The following is a 24,679-nucleotide window of genomic DNA, read 5'->3' as shown; positions in this document are numbered from 1 at the left end:
GGAATAGACAGGCTTGAGGGAACTTACAAAACATTTTTCATTGAACCTTTAGCCTATTTTCTTTCACTCTCTCCTGGTCTTGTGCAGAGGTCCCTTTCCCCAGACACAGACTGGAATTAAACTCTGAGATTTATTTTTTTAATCTTAAGGGCTGGAGAACAAAACATTTGTGATTCACATGAACACACGTCCTTGGTGGTCCCTAAGGCAGTGTTTGGTGCAAACACCTTTTACCAAATCCATGGGTAGGAGTGAGGCCACTTGATATGATTATTTATGTTTCAGCAGCCTTTGGTGTGTGCTCATAGTTAAATAAATGTTATGAAGTCAGTGGAAAAACAATCTGAAACACTGCAGCTGTGCCCTCACTGAGCTGTTTACATCTGTCTGTCTGAGCACCAAGGGCCCATTTTCACCTGGTACTTTTTGGGACAGGCAAAATGACAATGGGATATGAAAGGTGTAATAACATAGGAAGGCAGAAAATAACATTCACTAGCTGCCTTTCTAAAGCATGCACTCATTTTAAAATATATTTTGAGCTTCTGAATTACTGTGACTAAATACACATGCCCTGAGTATTCATTTCCTTGACCTTGAGTCTAAAGTGTTAACTTAATAATTTCAGTTTTAGTAAGTTGCTCAAATAAACTTTCTAAAGGTGCTATTTTCAAAATTGTAATGAAAAATCTGACTTTAGCGTTAAAGAGAGTTTATCATTACAATTGTATAGTTAGCAAATATGATTACCTACTCCCAATGAAAAGTTATACCTTGTTTAATGTAAGGAATGCCCAATGTTAACCTGGGAGAAGAGCAGGCCTGAAAGTAGTGAACACTTTAGTTTAGGAGATTTTCACTAATAGGACATGTAAAATGTAAAAGAACATGTTCATTCTTTTATTCGCAGCCCTATGGGCTACCTACAGCCTACCTTAGAGATGACACATGTAATAAACGGCGAGTTTAAGGCTTGGCTAAGGGTTTTAAATGACATGTCAAGGTGGTAGTAAAACTACAAAAACTGATAATGCTGTGGCAAGCCTGAGACAGGTTTAACAGTTTAAATTAACCTGAACTCAACCAAAGTATCAGAGAACTTCACATGAGCACCAGTTGTATCACTGATGGGCACATCAATTTACAGACACAGGGAGATTACAGTGATTTGCCTAGAATCACAGGATGTTGAAACTCAAAACCAGTGCCCCAGCTGCAAGGTTGGCTGTTGTATCCGTTACACCACATCCTCTGGGTGATACAATCAGTGCTGCAGGCCCACTAGTAGTCAAAACACCACCAGAACTATGCAAGTACAGGAAGGACTCAAAATCAATCACAGTCGATGTCCTCAATAGCTATCTTTATTGCTAGAGATATTATTGCTTTCCTGCAGGCAGTCTAATGGTTACACAAAAGCATGATGAATTTCCTTCAAACCCTTCAGAAATACAACATTTTAATATTGAATTGGGTACCTTTTGAACTCACATATTAAACTATAAATGACTATGTAAAGTTAAATGTTCTCTGGCGTTGATATCCTGCCTGAACAGGATGATGTAACATTTGGGAATGAACAAACAGCCGAGCAGTCCAGCGCTGGAAGCTAAGATGGCGAAGATCTCCACCGCCACCATGTACCTGCCTTTAGTGCTGATGTAGGCTGAGAAGAAAGAGACCCAGACACTGCAGAACACCAGCATGCTGAATGTGATGAGCTTGGCCTCGTTAAATTTATCCGGGAGGTTCCTTGCTAAGAATGCTACTATGAAGCTAGCAAAGGCTAATAGTCCCATGTAACCAATCACACAGTAGAAAGCAGTCACCGAGCCCTGGTCACACAGCAGGATCATCCTGCCAGTCTCAGACTGTGTGTCAGAGCCAGGATGAGGTGGAGAGGTGAGCAGCCAAGACAGACAGACTGTCACTTCTCCTAGTGTGGACAAGAGGACAATAGAGCCGGACACTCGTGATCCCAGCCATCTGCTTAATCTGCTCCCAGGCCTGGTGGCATTAAAGGCAATGACAACAGTGGCAGTTTTTGCTAAAACACAAGACACAGCAACAGTAAAAATAATCCCAAATGCAGCTTGTTGGATCAGACAGGTCCATGTCTCAGGGCGTCCAATAAATAGGAGGGAACAGAGAAAGGCCAACATTAGGGCAGAGAGGAGTGCGTAGCTGAGATCCCGGTTATTGGCCTTCACTATAGGTGTGTCCCGATGTTTGAGAAAGATTCCCAGCACTCCAGCAGTGATAGCAGAGAAGATCATGGCCACAGTGGCCAAAATCACACCAAGGGTATCACTGTATGAGAGGAAAACAATGTCCTTTAGAAGGCATCCAGCTTTCTTGACATTCGGCCACTGGTCCTCAGGGCACTGCATACAGTTTTCCATGTCTACAATAAAATTCAAACACAATCAGTCATGTCCACTGGTTCACACTTCTCAGAAATGTGTATTTGATTGTGCAATAAAGCATTAATTCCTGACTTATTTCAAAACTATTTTACTTTTGATATAAAAGTGAGCATTTTGTCAATTTTAGATGTAAGGTGCAGGGTTTGAGTCAAGCTCTTGCTACTCAAATGCAATCACTTAATGACCACACATTTCACCTCTCTTTGACATTAGATAATTTAGAAATTCAACTATGACTAGAAAAGAGGATGTGGATCTATTCTATTGCATCAGTATATAATGTTAATAATAAAGGTCCTATGACCTAAATGCACCATCCCAGGAGACCAAGATCCTTAAGAAAATCAACACCATTAAGTGGAGGTGAGGATATAAGCTACCATACCTTCCGAGGACCTGCAGAATCCTAGCTGTCCACTGGGTGCCACATGTCCCCCACCTTTGCTACTGCATCACACTAACGGGGTACCGTGATAGAGCAGTGTGGTCGGATTAATGAAATGTGTGATGCATCCCCCCAGAAACAATTATGCACAGTAATCTAGAGCAGCACCGCGGCCAGAGCTGGTGATGGGATGACACAGTGTGTGTGAAGCCTGTGCTGACTGCTATTATTACTTATGGAGTGATCAACAGTGGAGCACTGAACAAAAAGACATTGCTGCTCCTTCCGCCGTAAGAGGTAAGCCTTACGGAGTACGAGGCAGTGGGGAACTGTCGCTATAGATGCTAAATATGTACACAACAAACACAGTAGGAATCTCCCTGCCTGCTTGCACATTACACCGTCCAGGTCAATAACTAATTTCTTTGGATAATGCTTAAAAGAAAGTCTGGACAGCAGCAGAACCTGGACTGCAACCCTGTTGAGTGCACATAATGCTAACGGTGTGTATCTAAACTGCTGGAGTTAGTGCTTACGTCAATTGGGAAATGGTTCTATGGATGGGGATAGGGAAGACATCATGTATTTACTTTGACTCTATAGCCTATAGCAACTGCTTTAACACATACTGAAATGTGCCTGACTGCAGGCCAGTGAGAGAACATAGCTGTGACTCAATTTCTAGAGCTTAGACTGGCCGAATGTGAATGCCGCTTTGACAGAGACTACTGCACAAATGTTGTTTTATGGCATTTTAGATTCCGAATGCATTTTCCCGATTCATGCCCTTATGTAGGTACAATTCACATTGCCATTATATAGGCATAGAAATCAAGCCCTTTTTTAGGCATATCCCATGCAACCCAAATGCAGGTATAGCTACTTCCATCCGTTCACCAAACGTCACAACGATTTCTTGGAAAACCAGCTTAAGCCGTTAGGGACTTCCCCTTGCTTGAATATTGATTTCTCAAAGAAATCAGTTAGTTTTACAATGAACATCTATTCCTTAGGGGTTCATTCATGAAGTTTATATGCCCGACTTTACATCAATGATGGCATTCCTACACACCTTCAAGCGATAAATATAACTTCACTTGCTATGGCACAGCACAGTGGTCCGGAGCAGTTCGACAACCTATTTGCCCGACGCAGCTCGCTACAGCAAGTGCCAAAGGAAGCCGACTCTCCATCTGACGCACTGATCAGGAAACTGCCCTCCTCTGCTGAGAAATCCAGCTCCAGTGATTCTGACACCCCTTGCGGGGTGTTGGGAAATCGAGTCCCCAAACAGGGATACCAGACCTCCTTCATTCTAAGGTATGGAGCAAATTAGAACCTAGAGAAATCTGTGGTAGATTCTCAGCAAAATACTCAACCTATGTAAAAGACCAAACTTACTTCTTCCCTAATACTAGACCTAGTTTAGGTACATTGGAGTAGGCGTATTTTAGAAGCACCAGTTGAGTATTTTAGCCTGTGTTATTTATGTATGTATTTTTAGATGGCTTAGAAACCATACAATGCTATTACAGTTTTATTTTATAATACTATTCTCGCTGTACGCATTATACTTTGCATTCTGTCTAACGATTGTTGCAGTTCACCTCTCTTGCATGAGAAAGAAGACTGTTCAATAAACCTTTTATTGAAAACACCCGTCTCACTATTTCTCTGCAACTCTGTAGAAACGAAGCATGCATGATTGATTGAGTGAAATACATATCTATTGATTCCACGACTCTGAAGATAGTTATTCCAGTCCTAGGGAAACAAAGTTGTCATGATTATGCGGTTGTCAAAAAAGAATCCCTTCTTGTGAATTCGAGAAAGTTTCTAGTGACCTCTTAGCTAGCTGGCACTCACAATTACGTATAGTACATTCGATGGAGACCTACTGACCTAAGTTCTACGTCATATCTATAGGGTATATTATTCCAATGCACAGAGCCTATTGGGAATATAGGAACTGCACTACATGGCGCCCAACGTTTGGTAAGGCACTAATTTAACGCTAGATACTAAAGTAACTCAGTTGTGCTTTTCTCAGAGACCCCTTTTCCGTAAATACTCCAATAGACGTCTGGAGTGGGTAAAGGGATAATATCCACCATAGCTGAGTAGGATACAAATCCTATGTATAAGCTTTTTGGTTTGTTCAACGTTGAAGGATACAGTGTTCCAAAATATTGTGCACCTTATCTTTGTTTCCTTGAAACTTGCTCTGCAAACTTTCAGTCAACAAAAATGTTGAATAACAGCAACAATACTGAGAACGGTGGAGCTGCGGCGATCCAGCAGCTTTTGACACAAAAGTTTTTAATGAAACCGACGAAGATGATATTATCATTCCTCCTAACTTAAGGTGAGCCATCACTATAAAATGTATAAAAAATGGCCTAATATCGAGAGGTGGTAGGGCAGTTTTTATGATAGAGGCACATTAATATCACCAGATAGAGGTATTCTAATCTTGGATGATAGTCTTTCCTGAAGCAAATCCAGTAACAAATATGTTTCTCTTCTGCAAAGAAGATGAACCACCAACGGAATACATTCCTTTCAAGGATGTTGAAATTCCACTAACATACCATGACCATGCGCTCTGGTTTAAAGGCACCCTAAAACATATAATTCACATTACCAGGCTCGGTCCACTAGGTAGACCAGGAGCAACATGGCTAGCTTTAGCCAACTACAGACCTGACCCAGACATTGAATCAATGCCGGATGAACAATTACTTAATAATATACAAAGGTTAGTAGATTTACACAGTTAAAGGTCTTTTCTAAAAGTACTCCTACTCTCTCTAGAAAGAAGTAGTAAAATAGCAAACAAACTTCTAAAGAGAAGCGTTCTCAATCCCGAGGTAGATCTCCTCAAAAGGAGCCCACTGAAAGAAGGTATAACCTCAGGAATAGGGATAATTTGAGAAAACCTGATAGATATCAAGATACTTGTGGAAAAACAGCCAATCATTAACGAATACCCAGGCTGCTTGGCGCAAGACGCCTCTAATTCCCAATATTGATAGTTAGAAAAATAAAGAGGCAGGCGCTGGACACTGGAAAGCAAGAATGGGTTTATTGCTCCAGAGGAGAACACGTCAGGTCTGACACAAGGAATGTCTTCAGGAGGTGTTCTACCAACTTCTCCGCTGCTCCCCTTTTTATACAATTTACAGTAACTTTATTGGTGGTCAAACATCCTAGGAATTCCCGCCCCCAGCAGGTTCTCACAGAGTCCCAACAGTTTGTCGTCCCCTCCCCTAATTAGTTATTGATATCTCACAGCTGGGTATTCCGACAGGATCTGTAAATGTGTGGGATCGATCAGATGTAAGGGTTATGCAAGTGATAAGATCAGGCATTTCTGTTCGTGCAACTGCTGTGTGGGGGCAGTAAACTACGTCCGCAAGGCTTGGTTTACAGCCTGGGACTTGATCGAGTGGCTAGCTACAGTTGGGGGTTAACAGAAGGGCCTGCTCGAGTGTGGAGGATGAAAGGACAAACATGTTTAGGGCGGGAAGTGGCTCCGGGGTCTTGTCATGAGGACCAGGTTTTATGACCTTAGTGCATTTGGTCATGCTGAATCAGGGCACTGGGGATGGTTGCGAGGTCAGGGTGAAACGTAGGTGACTCGCAAAGCGTGAGATGGCCACGGCACCTAAAATGGATGCCGTTTACGTGCGGACAGTGGCTCTTGTTAGGCAAGACGGCGCCGGTGATGTTCACTTTTGTAAGCTACGATTTTCACATACTGATACACGCTACTCTCGTACCTTTCAGATTCATCACAGAAATTTGAAAAAAGAGGATGGTCAAGGAAGAATCGTGAAGTCCAAAAACGATCAGCACGTTCAGAAAAACAAGAAACCTCAATTCACCAAAAATAAATTAGCAGGTCTGAAGATCAGACATGCCGAGGATCTTGAGGACTAAACTCAAGAACGGGGAATGGGCTCAGACAATTTTGGACAGCGCAGTAGGAGTAACCATAGCTCGCAAGAACTTGAAGGTTCATCTGGAGACAGTGGACTTGAATGAGCACATCCAAGTTGAAACTGCAGATACCAGGGTTAGTTCTTCACATAGGTTATATGAAATAACACTCCAGATGGAGGGAGACATTATAAGAAAGATAAGGGCACTCTTTTGGAAGCGACTCTCTAAGCCTTATGCCATTCTTCTAGCTGAACAAGACTGGCCACCACAATTTGTGAGGGAGTTCCCACATGGCAAAGACAGCATTATGCCAGCCTTCTGCAACCACATTCCAATTCATTTAAAATATACTTATGCAAGGAAATGGGCAGTGAACCAAACTCCTGCATTATATAAAAATCATGTAGAATGGAATGAGGATTCTCCTCACCATAAAATCCAGTTGAAAAATCAACCAACTACAAAATGGCAGTACCCAGTTAAGCAGGAAGCTAAAAAACAGATCAGTGAGATATCAGATCAACTTGAATACCAAGGGGTGATTGAAACGTGCACCTCGTCAATGATCAATCCTTTGTTTTCTGTCTCCTACCAGACAATACGTATCCTCTAGTATTGGATTACAGACATTTGAACTCTTGTTGCAAAACTTTTGCAGTACAAAATGCATACAGTGCAGCGTTAATGAATAACATTGTGCGTAAAAAGTATAAAACCACATTAGATATTGCTAACGTTTTTTTCTGTCGAAACATTGCATCAGAAAGTAGGTATTTGACCGCTTTCTCCATTATTGGGACACAGCGTCACTTCTGTCGTCTTCCTCAGAGATTCAGGAATAGTCTGGGGTTATTTTCAGCGAGAGTAACAGAGTTACTACAAACGTATGATGACGAAGCCTTGTCATATGTCGATGACGTCCATCTGACAGATGATGACTTGGATAGGCACTTGAATAGGGTGAATACAATTATATTGGGATTCACCTCCGAAGGGTACAAATTCAATAAAAAAAATTCAGACTTACCCATTTAAACGTCCTTTTTCTAGGATATGAACTTTCAAGTGAAGGCAAAAGCCTTGCAGCAAATTTTCTAGAGGAATGTGCGCTGCTCCAACCTCCAAAATCACTGAAAAACTTACAGTCGATTCAAGGTTTTCTGAATTTCTGAAGAACATACTTTCTAAATTACGCAGAAAGGGTTTAACCTCTCTACAAATTTATCACAGCTGATTTCAAATAAGTAAATTGGACACAAAAAAACACAGAAAGTTTGCATTCATTGCAAACAGACATGTTAGCAACAAAATATTTGCAAACACGCGTAAACGTACGCAACTTAGTGATCCGAATCATTCCAGGACAATGCGGATTCACGTACTTAACTTTTAACGAAGGTGAAAAGTACCAATAGCTTACAAATCACATTTGTACACACATGCAGAAATGAACTTCACTTCAACAGAGAAAACTCTGACAGCGGTTCAAACTGCAGTAGCAAAAGAGAGAGCCCTCGCACAGGGTAAACAAATTATGGTTGTTACACCTGTACCTGCCCTAGGGGCAGTAACAAAAGCGAGCATTCAAAATGCAAAAGCTTTACATCCAAGATAGATAAATGGGTTAATTCTCCTGCTGCAACAGATGTTGAATACATTTTTGATCTATATTTGAAAACACAAGCATTTCTACAATACGAACAAGAATGTCCTCTGCCTACTGAAATTCTGCTTCTAGATCAGTATGAATGTATAATTCATACTAACGGATCAGCTCAACCCGCTACGGAGGTAAACACGCCTATAGTGCGGCGTGCGCGATCATTACAGGTCATTGGTGTGATGGTAAATTCAGACAAATGGTCACTAATACACAATCGCTGGGAGATTCTACAGCTCAGCCAGCTGAGCTACAAGTATTCAAGATGGCGCTTGAGAATACGGACCGCGAATTCCCCACACTCATAGTGGCCGATTCGTATTATTGTGTTCAATCTCACAATGAATACTTGCAGAACTGAATTCAAAACAGTTACGAAGATGCAAAAGGTGGCACCACCAAGCATTAACTGCTCTGGGAACAAGTAGTTGAGTTACGACAGGGACTACAAAACACTCACGTGATACATACGCTGAGTCATCAACGTGATGGAGTTCACTTTGCAGGGAATTCAATGGCTTTTGAAGCCGCAAAGGCAGCTGTGCAAACAGCTTCCATAGCTGCAATCACTTGTTCAAAAACTAAAATAGACAGTGAAATAAAGCTAGCTGTCAATGCTTCAAGCAAAGACAGTGGTAAAATATTACGGAAAGGGTTTCCACTCAAATACTCGTATATAACTGATGCGAACAATGTTCCGTTTGCTTAAATCCCTGGAGTGAGGGATAGGGTAATTCGAAACATGGAACATAAATTAGGACTAATCTTAGCAGTACATGAAGGGATCACCTCTGCTCATGCAGGTGTTTCCACCACAGTGTCATCATTAAAACAGAGATACTGGTGGCCACGAATGAGGAAACAGACCAGAAACTATGTTTTGGAATGTGAAATCTGCCAAAAGATGAAAGTCTCTACAGTAAAACGTCCTGCGCAGATGCCCCTGTTGATTTCAGATAAACCATTAGCTTGCGTTTACCTGGACCACTGCCGTCCCTTACAGAGGGATGGTAACTATAAATATATCATGGTCGGAGTGAAATCGTGTTCAAGGTTCATTTGGATGTGGCCTCAGCGCTCGGCTGACGATCAAACTGTTATAAAAGATTTGTGAGTTTATCGGCACATACGCAGTTGGCACGCTACATTCTGACCAGGGTCCTGCGATTAGCTCTCGAGCTTACAAGGAGGCATGGCCAAATTGGGTGTTGTATTGCGGTACTCTAGTCTATTCCATCCTGAGGGAAATTCGGTAGTGGAGAGATAAAAACGGGACATAAAGCAATCTATAACAGCTAGAGTATTAGGCTCGGGTGACGGATGGGTCAAACATCTAATAAATGACCAACGTAGTCTTAACAATCTGCCAAGAAGTTCTCTAGGGCGTATCACTCCATAAGAAAAGAAGTCCTTTTTGGGACCAAGATGATAGCAGACCTCGATTGCAGACTTCATTGGTAGACCAAAAACCCTTTGATATCAAAGGTCAATTGTCTGTTTTACAGGACTTAAATGAAATTAGAACAAAACAAAGTAACTTGTTCCTGAAGCCAACCACCACTGAAGAGAAACTGACCGTCCCAGCATGGCCTGTCTGGATTCCTAAGCTTGGAGATCTAGTCAGAGAGAAGATCGCGGATAAGAACGAAATTGGGCCTTCTTACAGACAACCAGTACCTGTCCTAGCAATCCACAAATCAAGAACAGTTTTACTGCCGCACCTTGCTGCTAAAAAGGAGAACAGGTTCATGTCCTTTGACCTGGTCAAAGCACATCATGTAGCCGATCATAAGCAGCAGGCTAAGTGGACTCCGCTAATGTAGCAGATGCCCAGCTCTGGCTACTATCCAAGAGGTTCAAACTGAAAGACTCATCACCTATGAAGAATCTGCAATGCGAAATGAAGGTCTATGCAACAAAGGTATGGAACTTATAAATCTTGAGACCCAAATAACAGTTCGTCAAGAAATACCTGTCTACAATGAAGTAACATCAGACTACACAAATGTATCAAGTGATCAAGTAGTTCCAGCGATTTCAACGAATTCTGATGCAATCCCAACAATTGACAGAACTGCCTCTGGCTATTTAATTAACTTTGATACGTTTTCCGAGGATCCCAGCGAACCTGAAACAACACCAGCACAAAGAACTTTCAAAGAACAAGCAACTGACTTTTTTCATCACCTGGAAAATACTTATCTGGTTTCACCATGGATTGAACTTTGGATTGTATTGGGTGTGCTTTTTCTTCTACTTTGGTTGACTCTGGTAATAACTTTGGGAATGCTGATAGGAAGATATTTTAAGATATGTTAAAAAGGACACAGCAAGTTAGAAAATCAACTTACTACTCAAGCCACACAAATCATCTCATTGTGAACAAAGAGACTTGTCATCAGTGAACATCACAGCCGTTCCTATACCAGGGGGTATATCTTGGGACAGAACTGACTAAGACATTTTTGGCCAGTTGGAGCTGTTGAAGATTCCACTCCAGTTGAAGATTTTCTTGAATTACTTTTTTCATCTAGTACCTTTTCTTATGATTGGGACTTCGAGACTGTTAATAATATGATGTCAGACTTAGAAATGTCTGCTGTATTTAAAAATCATGAATACTTAGAAGGTTCATCAGAATATGAACTAATATATTGTTATAATCACTATGGTCATCATTTCTTGCACAAATCTGCAAACCCTAGAAATGTATTGATGTATAACCAATGGGAACATTGTCCTACGCCACCAAAGGGTAGCTCAAAAACTTTTTGGGGAACATTTCCATACTTTTCAGGTTTTAATCCAGAATCATTTTACTTTAAAAATGTTAATAAGACAGGAATGAAAAGTATGTTGACAAATACCAAGAAAATTTATTATGCAGCCTTTTATGCTCAGCTTTCTTCACTAGGTTTCGACTTTTGGAAAGACAACATTGAGACAAAAACTGTCTGGGACACAAAAGATTGGTAAGTGCAGGGGTTAGAATCTTTATTTAGAGCCTGCATCATCCCAGAGCAAATTATGTTTTTGAATGACACTGTCCAACAGAGATCTTGTCTTGGGTTAGCAAAGATAAAGGACCTAAACAATCTGTCCATACCTAAACCTACACCTGCTAGTGATAACACTTCAGAGGGGGAGGTCGACGTACATACTATTTTGCATCACAACAGAACAAATCCAGATTGGAAAAAATTGTAAATCTGTCCCACAGACACAAACAACTGTCAAAATAGATTCTAAATAAAACACTGGGGTTCGCATGTAATATGCCAGATCCAAGATATGTTCAGAGACAGCATACAGGAATAGTAACAACATACAGCATAGGGAAGCTGTGCCTTGAATGGTTACATAGATCTACACTCAAGGATATAAAACAACACTTATCTTTACTTAAAGATGGTGCTGATCTTAGGGAATTCTTGCTTGAACCAAGAAAACTGAGTCATAAATGTTTTATTTATGCCAGTATCTATGCTGCTGACTGACGAAACACGTGTTGGCTGCGCTTTTCAATAAATTGAACTTCTAAAGACATTTCTGGATTCTAATTTTGGATAATCATTGATGAATGAAGACAATATTCGACATAGACATTGATACATTGAGTGCTCGGAGGACTACATAAATATTAGCCTTTGGTTTCTTCAGAGATCGTGGTAACCGGTCTCATTTCTCCTCCTGAGCACCGACAATACGCATGATATTGTAAATTGACTACTTGCCTATACTCTGCTGTGCGCTCTTGTTGACCGTTACCTATTATTGTTGTTGTTGTTTGTAGGTTGAGAGAGCAGCCGCGTAGGTTATATTATGAATAGGGACAAGGAGGCAGAATTACTGTTTGGGAATCTAGCTGCGGGTGGCACCATAGGGAAGTCTGTGGGTCCCCCTACTGCTACGAAAAAAGAAGGCCTTAGAGCCAAATTCGCGAAATTAGAACTGTTGAAACGTACTGAACTCACCAAATGGTGGGATGCTGCCACTTTAAAACAATACTTGATTCTTAATAGGATCCCACGGGGACTTAGATCTAGTATAATACCAACCTATGAAGATTTAGAACCTGATCTATATGAAATATGGGAGAAGGAGTTAAATAATAGTTCACGTAACCTCATCCAGATCTTAATTGACAATGCAGACAGGAAGATAGCCAAACTACTTATTGAAATTAATAAAATTGAGGATGAGATTAAAGAAATGAATTTACCAGAACTTACGATCAAGAATTATACTATTCTTGATGAGAAATTAAATGATTTGCAGATGGATATTAAGAGAAGGAAGGCTCATAAACTGAAACGTGATGAGAAGGACTATAAAATGGGACGAGTGTACACATTCGCCAAGAGGTTCGATTATCTAATTAAGAAAAGTCCTCCGAATATAACTAGTGGCAGTGCACCCCTGGTGAGTGATACAGATGCATCTTCGATCATATCAAGTAGTGAAAATGAAGATGTACCGGATATGGTCCCTTCCGGTAATACCAATAATTTTTTAGAGGAGGTCCAGAGACTAAGGAGAGGGAATCGGGACTCAGAATTGAGGAATCGAGAATCAACAGTAAAAAGACAAGGAGAGGTAGCAGGGGCGGTAGGAGATCCAGGCGCGAGAATAAGAACTCTAAGATCTTGGAAACAATAACGACTAATGATGTTACCACAGCATGTGACATAGAAGTGATCAATTTATCTTCTTGTGATTTATCTGACAATATGTTATCTGTTCTCAAAAAGGGTTTGGGTTTTTGTCCTGCAACTCGAATGGATTGGTGTATGGCTAAAATTGATTTGTTTAAGTTTACTAGAACTCTGAAGTTAAAGAAGTTCTTTGCCAACATGCCTGAGAAAGACAAACAATCCTCTAATAAAATATTGAGTGAATTAACTATACAGGAACTGAAAGATACTCAACTTCTTTTATCACTAACGGAGAGAGAAGATGACCCTATAACTATGTTACAACTTATGGAAGACATGGAAATTACCAGATTTCAAAGAGAAGGGAGTGGACTCAAAACCAAGTCCAAGTGGACCCCCCAATTGACACCAGGTAACACTATAGATGTGTTTTTTAAAATGGTGAGTACTGAGATTGACAGAGAAATTGACATATCACACAGGATCGGTAAGAGGGGATTACAGCATAACCTTACCTTTGGTGAAAGAGAGGCACTTCAAGAACTTATGAATAATAAATCCATTACAATACGGAGTGCTGATAAGGGTGGAAATGTTGTTGTTTTAGATACTTTACAGTATAACAATGAAGTCTACTCTCAGCTCAATGATACTGTTTATTATGAGAAACTCACCACCAATCCTTTACCAGAACTTATTGTCAAAATTAATGGGGAAATTAAGATATGGTACGATCTAACTCTGTTGGACCATGATGAACTCCTTTACCTGACTTTGAGTAACCCAAGGGCGCCTTGCCTATATACTCTCCCTAAGGTCCACAAATGCCGGGACAGTCCGCCAGGCCGGCCCATTGTCTCCGGCATAGGTGGCCCAACGGAACGCCTATCTGAGTTTATAGACTGCTTTCTGAGACAACATGTATACAACCTTCCGTCTTTTATTGAAGACACTAAACACGTCTTGAATTTATTGGAGGATATAATCTGGGAGGATGGTATGTTATTGGTTACACTAGACGTGGTTTCTTTGTATACTATTATTGATCACAGTCTAGGTATACGTGCTTTGGACCACTTTCTAAGTCAAAGACCGGCTGAAATGTATGATCATACTCAAATGCTTTTACGAATGACTGAATTAGTGTTAAAGAACAATGTTTTCCTATTTGATGGGAAGTGGTTTAGACAGCGCCTTGGGACCGCGATGGGCTCACGATTTGCTCCGTCTTTCGCCAACCTGTTCATGGGTTGGTTCGAGGCGGAGCGAATCTGGGGCCCAGCGGGAAGTGAATGGACCCAATATATACACTATTGGGGACGTTTCATTGATGATTGCCTGTTAATCTGGACAGGCACAGTGGAGTCATTGAAAGGTTTCTTTGAATACCTCAATGACAATGTATACAACCTGAAATTTACAACGTCTTATGACAAACAGAGTATTACTTTCTTGGATGTTGAGTTGTTTGTGGAGGGTGACAGGATTAAGAGTAGAATGTTCAGGAAACCGACTAGCTGCAACGCGATACTACATGCAGGAAGTAGTCATCCTAGTTGCCAGAAAAAAGCCATACCTTACGGTGAATTTGTCAGGGCTCGTCGTAACTGTGCTAACGACAATGATTTTGAGAGTAACCTGTTAGACATGTCCAATAGATTTCGACATAGAGGTTATAAGGAGGAAACAATCAGATTAGCTGTATCTAGGGTTAAGAAAATGAAACGAGAAACTACCCTGAAGAGAAAGAAGATTGAAGGTACGACAAGTGATCAGAAAGTGAGATTAATTACAAATTATGGTGTAGACAGTTGTAAACTATTTACGATTCTGAAGAAACATTGGCACCTTCTGACTATGGACAATGATTTGAGACCACATTTATTTGACAGGCCAAGCCTGACTTTCAGAAGAGGGACTACACTGAGGAACTTATTAAGTCCGAGCTACCCGAGTAGAGAGAACAAAACTGACTGGCTTAACAGTTTTAAGGGTTTTTATAAATGTGGCCGGTGTGTATCTTGCAGATGGGCAAAAAAGAAGGTGCTAACTTTTGAATATAACAATTCTGGAACTTATACAATTGGAATGTTTATCAACTGCGACACTACTTTTGTGGTTTATGTGATAGTGTGCTCCTGCGGAAAGATTTATGTAGGGAGCACAATTAGAAGACTAAGAGACAGAATTGCTGAACATTATAGAGCTTTGAAAAACGGTGATACACGCTATCCGATTGCATCCCATTTGGTACAAAACAATGCAAATAGAGATCAGCATTTTTTTACTTATCATGGTATCGACCATATTAGAGCAGACCCTCGTGGGGGGAACAGACTTCTGATGTTGAGGAGACGTGAGGTTCAATGGTTGATTAAACTAAGGGCCGTTGAGAGCGGGCTTAATGTTGATCATGAATATGAATTTTATCTAGGCAACTAATCAACTTTTATGTACATTGAAATTATGAATGAAGAACTTGTGTATGCTTTATATGATACTGTTTGTCACCTTAAGGACATACACAATATCCAATGTGCACAATGCCTAACGTTTAATTATAGAAACTGTGCTGTATCTATGTAGTACTGATGCAACGAACATGTGTGCTAAATTCAATGTGCACAATGACTAATGTTGAATTATAGAAACTGTGCTGTGTTTATTCAATATTGACTCAACCAACATTTGTGCTAAATTTGATTTAATATTTTGGCGTTATGGACAAATATCGTCTGGCTACCTGTTGATTTTGTACTGGTGCATTGTGAATTTGTGATGTTAACATTGAGCTGTGTAACCCGTGGGAATCTTGGACTACAGGGTTAACGCATTGCATATAATTTAATGGGATAAAACATTAGAATTACTGTTACTGGTAATTAGACCTCTAACTTTGATCTGGTGCAATTTGGGAACAAGCTGGCAACGACGGTATTGCGAGTCCTATCCTATTGATATTTTTTACTAATCTAATTTTAAGGAGTACAGCATAGTACTGTAATATAATGTCACTGTTAAACATTATTTGATTTATTCTGGATGGAAGAATATACTGCTCAACTTACTCAGAAACGGATTATTATTGTTACATAGACGGGTGCAACTATTACAAAATGGTGCTGCCGAAATTGCGGATTAGGACGCGATGTAAGTCACTTCCATCTAGACACTACAAGATGGCGCGTAAAATGAACTCGATCGCCAGAGTCTCTCGATCCCCGCCTTTTTTTGCGTTACAGATAATATGTTACACTTAATGGCGAGAGTGTATATGAATTTAGTATATTATCGTTGAGGTAACTACGTATCTTTAACCAGTACTATACTGACACCGATAAGAAATTAGGGCGTATTACATCGTTCCAATATGGCGCCCATAGTTTAGGCACTAGCCACGTTGATATGAACAGCTATATAAACACATTACAAAATGGCGCCGACGCTAAACGCCACAGAATACGCGACCCTGAAGATGAGGCTTGGTGAGTATGGAACTGGGGGAATGGATGAGAGCCAGTATTGATGCGGACATACTTACTAATGTATGTCTTTATTTTTAGATACGTACACGTATGAATTAACAATTTGATGGTGAAAATAAGGACTAGAGTGGAGAATCTCAAACGCTATATACCGTAGATTAGGTGAGATCACATTGTACATATGGGATATAAGGTGTTCAATATCGTCGTGTTACTTGTCAGATGGTGACTACTGATTTACTAAAACACCATATTGACGAATCTATTGAATTGTAGGTATACATGAGCTCCATTGTGGCGGAGGATAACATAAAAACTATTACTATTAAACCTGGATCCAAGCGAACACTTGAGATATAGATGCTGATATTTGAACACTATAACCAGAAATTGCTTGGTGAGTGCTTACTACGTCTAGTAATGGATATATGAGACTTTAATCTATATCTGATTTTCTCATGTAGTTACCATATGATATTGGATTTACTTGTAGGTTGTTGTATTTACATATTTGAATGGGAATGGACAAGTGTTACTTTCATTGATTGCGACAACAAAGAATTTTCATAATTTATGGTGAGTTGGTTTAAACACTTAATTTGATGGTTTGCAATGCGTTATCCAGTTGCCCAGGTATCGCATGGTGATCACAAGACTCTTTTATTAAGAAGTAATTAGTATAAACAGTTTGGATTTATGACTTGATAAGTACAGAAGCACAAATTTGGCGAATATGCTTCTTCTTTTTCAAATGGATTTAGATATTTTGTGATTAGAAACTGGTTGGATAGTACATTCCTTTTACTTTAAAAACGCTTCTCCTATAGATGTATGTGGAAGCGAGTATGGATATTTGTAATATGTTACTGTATTTGGAATTGATTTTTATAATTTTGGGTTGCAGCCCTGAAGAAGTCATTGTCTTACGGACTGACGAAACACGTGTTGGCTGCGCTTTTCAATAAATTGAACTTCTAAAGACATTTCTGGATTCTAATTTTGGATAATCATTGATGAATGAAGACAATATTCGACATAGACATTGATACATTGAGTGCTCGGAGGACTACATAAATAACAGAATGGATTATACATGGAACAATCACTCTGCCTGTTACAATTTTCCATTTTCAATATTGCCTAAAACACATACCAGCAGGCACATATGAAAGGTTGGATAAAGAATACATCACAACATCCTGGGAATTACCACAAACACACAGGTGTTGGAGTGGGGGTCGTGAAGTATTTTTTCGCGGGAAAAACTGTGAAAACACACTAAGCGGTTCCCTCCTTTGTCAGAGTATAAGCCTACATGGGGCCTGTGATGGTTCCTCTAACAACTTATCCTGCCACCTGCAAGGTTCTCTGGCTGCGGTGATTGATCCACTTTTTGGACAACTTTCAAATGGAAGTTACATTATGTTGAACGATCACAGCTGCTGTGGCATGTTTCCAGGTTTACCCTATCTAGTAACTGTGTCAGCCAGGGTCACTTGCTGTATGCAAGTATTGTGTCCAAAAAACCAAGGCAGACCGGGAGTCAGCGTTATGGCCTTCACTGAACATCTCTTCTATATGAATTGATACTTTAAGCAGAATGAAAGCCATTCTTTTACAGAAAACTGTGCCACTGACCTCGGCCAAAGAAACCTATGTTCTGCAAGTCGCAAGGACTTCTGCAGAGATACATGCCCTCTTAACTACGAATTGCAATATACATTTCTCGGAAATGTTAAGTCGTATCTTACGTGTATTTAAGACAGTATTTTCTGGACTTTTAGCACCTTTTGAAGCAGTCCTAGGAATATTTCCAAACTTCGTGTACTCTGTGTTTGGCGGATTGCCTCTCATTTTGGGACTCGGTGCAGGGATACTATTTTTGCTCCTACTGCTGCGATATGGCAAGTCAATCCACAAGCAACACCCAGTTCACCATGGAGACAACTCTTCTGGCGATGAAGTGTCATGAGCTCATCGTTCAAATTTTGGGATTAACTCATTTAAGAGAATTAAATACCACATGATTTCTATCATTCAGACCAATTTGGCAAGATTGCATCTTACCTGTTCTGCGCTGCCTGCTATGCGGAGAAGAATGCATGCTAGAGACATGTTTGACACTCACATCAGTCATGCCATCAGATGTTGATACTTTGCTTGAACCAGTAACGGCCAATGCACTGTGTTGTCCCCAGTGGATACCAATCCTGATGACGGCATTCATTGAGATCTCACAGATGCAAATTGCTGACAAGGAGGTACGAGAGGAAGCAGGCACACAGGTATCATCCACTACGAACATTGCTAATGTGACCAATGCCGACGTCGATGTTTTACATCTATGTGTGGTTGATCTTCTTAACGAGGTAATCCAACTTTCACCTACAATGGTAAATTAATTCTTTACAGACTTAGAGGAGTTGATGTTTTCTCCAAACAATAACACTGACTTTTGATTTGACAGAGAATTCTTTAAAAAACTTCAAGTGCCGAAGGAAACCGACTCTTCAGCTGACGCACTGATCAGGAAGTTGCCCTCCTCTGCTGAAAAATCCAGCTCCAGTGTTTCTGACTCCCCTTGCGGGGTGTTGGGAAATCGACTCCTGAGACAGAGATACCAGACCTCCTTCGTTCTAAGGTATGGAGCTGATTAGAACCTAGAGAAACCTTTGGTAGATTCTTGGCAAAAACTAAACCTATGCTAAAGATCATATTTACTTCTTCCCTCATACTAGACCTAGGTTAGGTGCATTGGGGTAGGCGTATTTTAAATGCACCAGTTGAGTATTTTAGCCTGTGTTATTTATGTATGTATTTTTATATGGCTTAGATACCATACAATGCTATTACAGTATTATTTTATAATACTATTCTCGCTGTACGCATTATACTTTGCATTCTGTCTAACGATTGTAGCAGTTCACCTCTCTGGCATGAGAAAAAAGACTGTTCAATAAACGTTTTATTGAAAATGCTTGTCTCACTATTTCTCTGCAAACTCTGTAGAAACGAAGCATGCACGATTCACTGAGTGAAATACTTATCTATTGTTTCCACGACTCTGAAGATAGTTAATCCACTCCTAGGGAAACAAAGTTGTCATGTTTATGTGGTTGTCAGAAACTAATCTATTCTTGTGAATTCTAGAAAGTTTCTAGTGACCTCTGGGCTAGCTGGCACTCACAATTAAGTTTAATATGTTAGATAGAGACCTACAGACCTAAGTCCTACGTCATATCTATAGGATATATTATTCCATTACGCAAAGCATATTGGGAATCTAGGAACTACACTACAATGTTATGCTGAAAATGATATGGTACAAACCTCCCGGTTCCCTACCCTTGCTTGAATACTGTCAAGGCCAATGCTTAAATGCCACGAGTGAACCTAGCATTGGAATCTGGCCTAACATTTTACTTCTGAAAAGTACAGCATCCCATCCCCTCTGTGTGTATTGCTGCATGGATGCATAGAGGCTTGTGTACCACTGGGACCAGGTACCTGTAGTACAGATGAGAGCTTCATGGAATAGTGAAAAGGTGGTGGTTGGTTAGTAACATACTAGCTATTCCGGGCCCTAAGTCTAAATGGGATTGACTATCACACAACTGCGACCTTAATGCTCAATCTAAAAAGATTGCAACCACATATGTCCACATTTACAAACTTACTGGACCAGCATGTCAGCTTCTGTTTTCAGAAGCATTTCTAGGCAAAAAGCAGGTGACTAGAAAAACATCATGAAAGATGTTTAAATTTACATGAGAATTCATCATGAAATTCATCATGAAATAATCTCTACCCATTGTCCCAGCTATTGCTAATTTAGAACACAATGTCACAGAAATGGTGAATGAGTTCAAATCCATGGGAGTGGCCATTGCCGCATCAGTGCAAGGATGGACTCAGCTGCGAAACTCATAACGTCAGTCAACGATCAAATGCCTAAGGTGTTAGACAGGGGGCAGGATCTCTAGTTTATAAAATGTATGATTACTGACATGAAACACGGGTCATGCTGCAATAACATTAGGACATGTGGTGTGACTGAAACCACAGAAAAAGATTACGTCAAAATTCCTGACAGATTTCTTCCCATTTGTGCTACACATATGAGTCAAATTCCCAGTGGAGTTCAGAAGGTCGGACAGATCCACCAGAGATCTTCAAAGGCCTGAAGCGGACCACATTCCATCACTGACTGTCTACTGCATTATCAGTACAAGCTAAATAATAACTTTTTGGATTGCTCTGTTGACATCCATCCCAATCTATGGACGTTTGTGGCCCATAGATGATGCCGCAAGAAATGGGAAATAAATGATGGTCTCTTAGACCGGGCAAAAAGCCTATCAGATGAATTATGAGTCCTCAGAGCTCAATGTTCAATGTCATTCATAGTATTTTCTGGATTCTCTTGACTCTGCAACTGTGGATTCTGCACTTTTATCATAAGGATGCCCAGATAGAAACAGTAAATGTGTCCTCTGACCAGAATTGCACAGAACACCCAGATAGCATTCCCGCTGAGAGATCAGGCAGCAGCCATTTGCAAGAGGAAGGACTGAACGGAATCATTCAGGAACTTTTTTAAGACAGAGTTAAATCTGGGTTCCCAATTTTAGAACAACATTCACCTTTTTTCAGCAAACTTCCAGAACATCTACTTTTCAAAACCATGCTTATTGATATTGACATAGTACTGGAAAAGCATTGCAGAGATACGTTCAACAATCGATTATGTGTGTATGGGGAGATCGTCATTGCCTGAGCTATGACAATGTTGTTCTGACAACAACAGTAAAGCAACACACAGTAACAGCTCAGCAAGTGGGGGGGGGGTCACGACTAGTTTAACATAACAATATATGAAGAGAAGCAGAGTGTGATGGAGAAGACTGGATACAGCTCAGAAGGACGGGCTGTAGCGTGACATTGTACAGTGTTATAGTGGGGCAGTGAAAGAAAGAAACCAGATCCACTTGCAGAATATGCAATAGGGAGATGAAGGGGGCAACTGTGTCTGGCAGCTCTTCTTGTCAGGTGTCCGTTCCTTCAGGGCAAGAGATCATCATCAGAAATCATCCATTTAGCTGGAGAGCGGCAAGATGGCGGCTGCGTGAATGCTGTGTGTGCAGCTACCACCCCACCCTGCTGACTGGAGATTTAATATGAACTCAGAATGAGACTGACCTTTGGAGTTGGAATCGGACTCTTCTCCGGCTGATTCATGCATTTGGTGTCGGGCACATTTTCCGGACTCGTCGACCGCACCGGCTTTCAGCTGTACGGGAGTACAATGCCGCCAAAAGTGGTCTAGCCACCCACGGAGCGAGCAGAGAGCGGAACCGCGGAGGTGAGGATGCTACTCCAGCACTCAATGAAAAGGAGGAGGAGTGCAAGACCAGACGTCAGACGCGGGAGTAGCATTCCCAGGCGACGGTAATTTGCGAACGGGAAAAGATGTTTTGGGATGTATCCTCCCAAAAGGCCATCGCAGATTAGAGAATTGCAAAATTTGTGTTTCTCTATTTTGCAATTGCATTTAAGAAATCGCAAATTGCGATTCCTTAAATGCAATGTATGAAGCACAGAAAAAATGCGATTTGGCCTTAAGAAATCACAAATTACCACCAACTTCAAGTAGGTGGTAATTTGCGATTTCTTAGAAAAATTCACTTTTTTGCATTTTTGAAAGTGCAATGTGGCGCACATATATGCTCTTAGGGCATGTATGTGCGCCAAATGTGTACATATACATATTTCAGCGGTGCCACATTGTGCCCTTTTGACACCCTGGCACTCTTGAAATTGCATTCTCAATTTGCGACTCTCTAATTCTGATTCACAAATTAAGAATGTCTTCCCATTCATTCCTATGGGCCTCCTAGCTCACAGGAATGAATGGGAAGGTATTCCTTTATTGCGAATCACGATTTGCGATTCGCAATTAAGGAATATTAAGGAATTGCAACTATTATTGCGATTCCTGCATACATAGCATTTTGCGATTTCTTAATAGTAATTCGCAAAAAATCACTATTAAGGAATCGCAAAAGGGCTTGTTCATACATATGCCCCTTAATGTATTAGGCCGGGGTGGGTGCACTTGCCAGTGACCGAAAGTCTGCATGAGGGGTACATTTGGTGTCCCTGTGCATAGTCCAGTTCAAACCAGTCCTGGGAGTCATTGGCTCCTGCTCTGGTGTAAAACTGGAGAAAGGACATGGGAGTATCCTCCCCACTGTCCAGACCCTCCCCTGGGAGGGTCCCCTGAATCTGTCCAAATCTCTCTCGTGGGTACAAAAGGGCTGACTAGGCTGTAGGACTCTAGATTCGAAGTGGACACGAATCTGATCAAGAAACCACTGACCTTTGACCGTCTGGACACTAAGGACTTTGTTTGGGCCTGACTTCGTTCCCCTTCCCTGACCAAAGCATTATTCTTACCTGTGCAACATACAGGCTCCATGTCGGATCTGTGGAGCATCAAGGACCACTGAAGATATATCCCTTGGAGTGAAGGGGTCACTCCCCTGAAACCGCAGGGCCCACATCTCAACTGACCCGTCTGCTGCTCCTGAGCCCCGTGGACTCTGAAGGATCCAGCAACACCAGAGGTGGGTTTCCAAGTCTCTCAAAGTGTGAGCTGCTCTCTCACCATGTTTGAGGACAGAATCCCTTGTGGGGGTGCAATACCCATACCCCCATGCGCTGCATACTTTTGCAAGTGCATATGCTTGTTGGTGTTTCCAAAACAAGTGCACTAGGTTCCAGGTAGCCCCTTCCAAAGAACACTGGCCTCCTTGCTCTGTGGGCTGTTGCTTTGGGAAACTGCTCTAGGTCCCCTTGCGACTCCTGTGCCTCCGGCCTGTGGGTCCTCTTGATGGTCAACACTGCTTTTCTTGGCTCACTTGGTTGCTATAGACCTGCCCTGACTCCCCTCTGTTTTGTGAGTCTCCTGGAACTTGCTAGTCTAAATCGTAACCTTCTTCGACCTTCAGTATGGGTTGCTGTTGCCAAGGCTTGTTGGTACTCTAGCTGGACACTGACCCCTCAGTTCTCAACATGCTTCATGGGATAGCTTGCACCAGCTCCTGGTCATCCTCAATGTCTCCTAGTCCTGGTGGCTGCAGAGTCAAGAACCCCTTCATCCCACCTGAAGCACCAGACATTTGTGGTCATTTGTCTACCGAGCACCTAGTCACTCTTGAGTGACCCAGACTCTGTCCCCTCTGCTTTTAGGTACTCTTCACCAAGAATGCACCTCTATTTCTACATCATATTATCACAGATGATGGTGTCTGTTGTTGTATGTGGGTGTTTAATGTTGTTGTGCTGTTGTCAATATGCAACTATGACTGTAAGGGAGTGTCCAAAAAAGAAATGGTGGTGGCAGACAATATGTTTAGCATACTGGACTAACTGTTTTATCACCTCTCTTTTGAGGTTTTGTGTTGCAGTCACTAGTGATCTTCTGACACATACCTATTTTTCCCAGTATTGAACATCTATTTAATGTGAGTCTTTATGGCATCAATATTTTGCATACCGGTCATGTTGGAAAACTCTCCATCTGCACACGGCACACAGTCGAAGCAGCAGACAGGCTTGTCCTCCACTGAAGCTTTGCGGTACCCTGGGAGGCAGCTCTGACTGCAGACAGACTGCGGAGCCTGTGAAGCCAAGTAGAAGGAAGAAGAAGCTGGGATACATTTGTTCAGTGGCCATTGCTTCCCACCATGCAATGCATCTTTCACCACAAGCACTAATGTCCAAGTGGACTCCTCTGCTTAGACAAAAAACAGTAAAATGCAACTTTTAAATTTCATGATTTGTTTATTAATTTTAGCATGCTTTACAAATATTTGTAGATTTTGAACATCCTTGGGTGTCATCCATTTAATTTAAATTTTTGTATGAAACGTCAAGTTTGTATGTTTTGAAAATGTTTTTTGGGGGGAAGCATGCTAATATTTAAAATATGTTTTGTGCACTACACTGGGATGCTCATTTACAAGCCCCGTGCACCGCTGGAGCATCAGATTTTGTTTTGCACAAACAAAGGAAATTCCAAATTCATATCTATGAGTCGACGCAAAGCCACTGTGCATAGG

The 24,679-nt window shown here is 41.1% G+C and overlaps 1 protein-coding gene across 1 annotated transcript; it reads right to left on the bottom strand.

Moving 5' to 3' along the window:
- Positions 1-1,499: 1,499 nt before the first annotated feature.
- On the bottom strand, positions 1,500-24,223 carry LOC144826901 (vomeronasal type-2 receptor 26-like). Its single transcript, XM_078685363.1, has 2 exons — positions 24,115-24,223; positions 1,500-2,404 (listed from the first exon to the last, which is right to left on the bottom strand). The coding sequence occupies exons 1-2, from the start codon at positions 24,119-24,121 to the stop codon at positions 1,500-1,502; spliced, it is 912 nt and encodes a 303-aa protein (XP_078541489.1). The 5' UTR covers positions 24,122-24,223.
- Between the last annotated feature and the right edge of the window lie 456 nt (positions 24,224-24,679).

Source organism: Lissotriton helveticus, chromosome 4_1 (assembly GCF_964261635.1).
Source record: "Lissotriton helveticus chromosome 4_1, aLisHel1.1, whole genome shotgun sequence".
Taxonomy (NCBI): Eukaryota; Metazoa; Chordata; class Amphibia; order Caudata; family Salamandridae; genus Lissotriton; species Lissotriton helveticus.
Note: the sequence above shows the minus strand (reverse complement) of the source record. Positions and strands in the feature narration are given on the sequence as shown.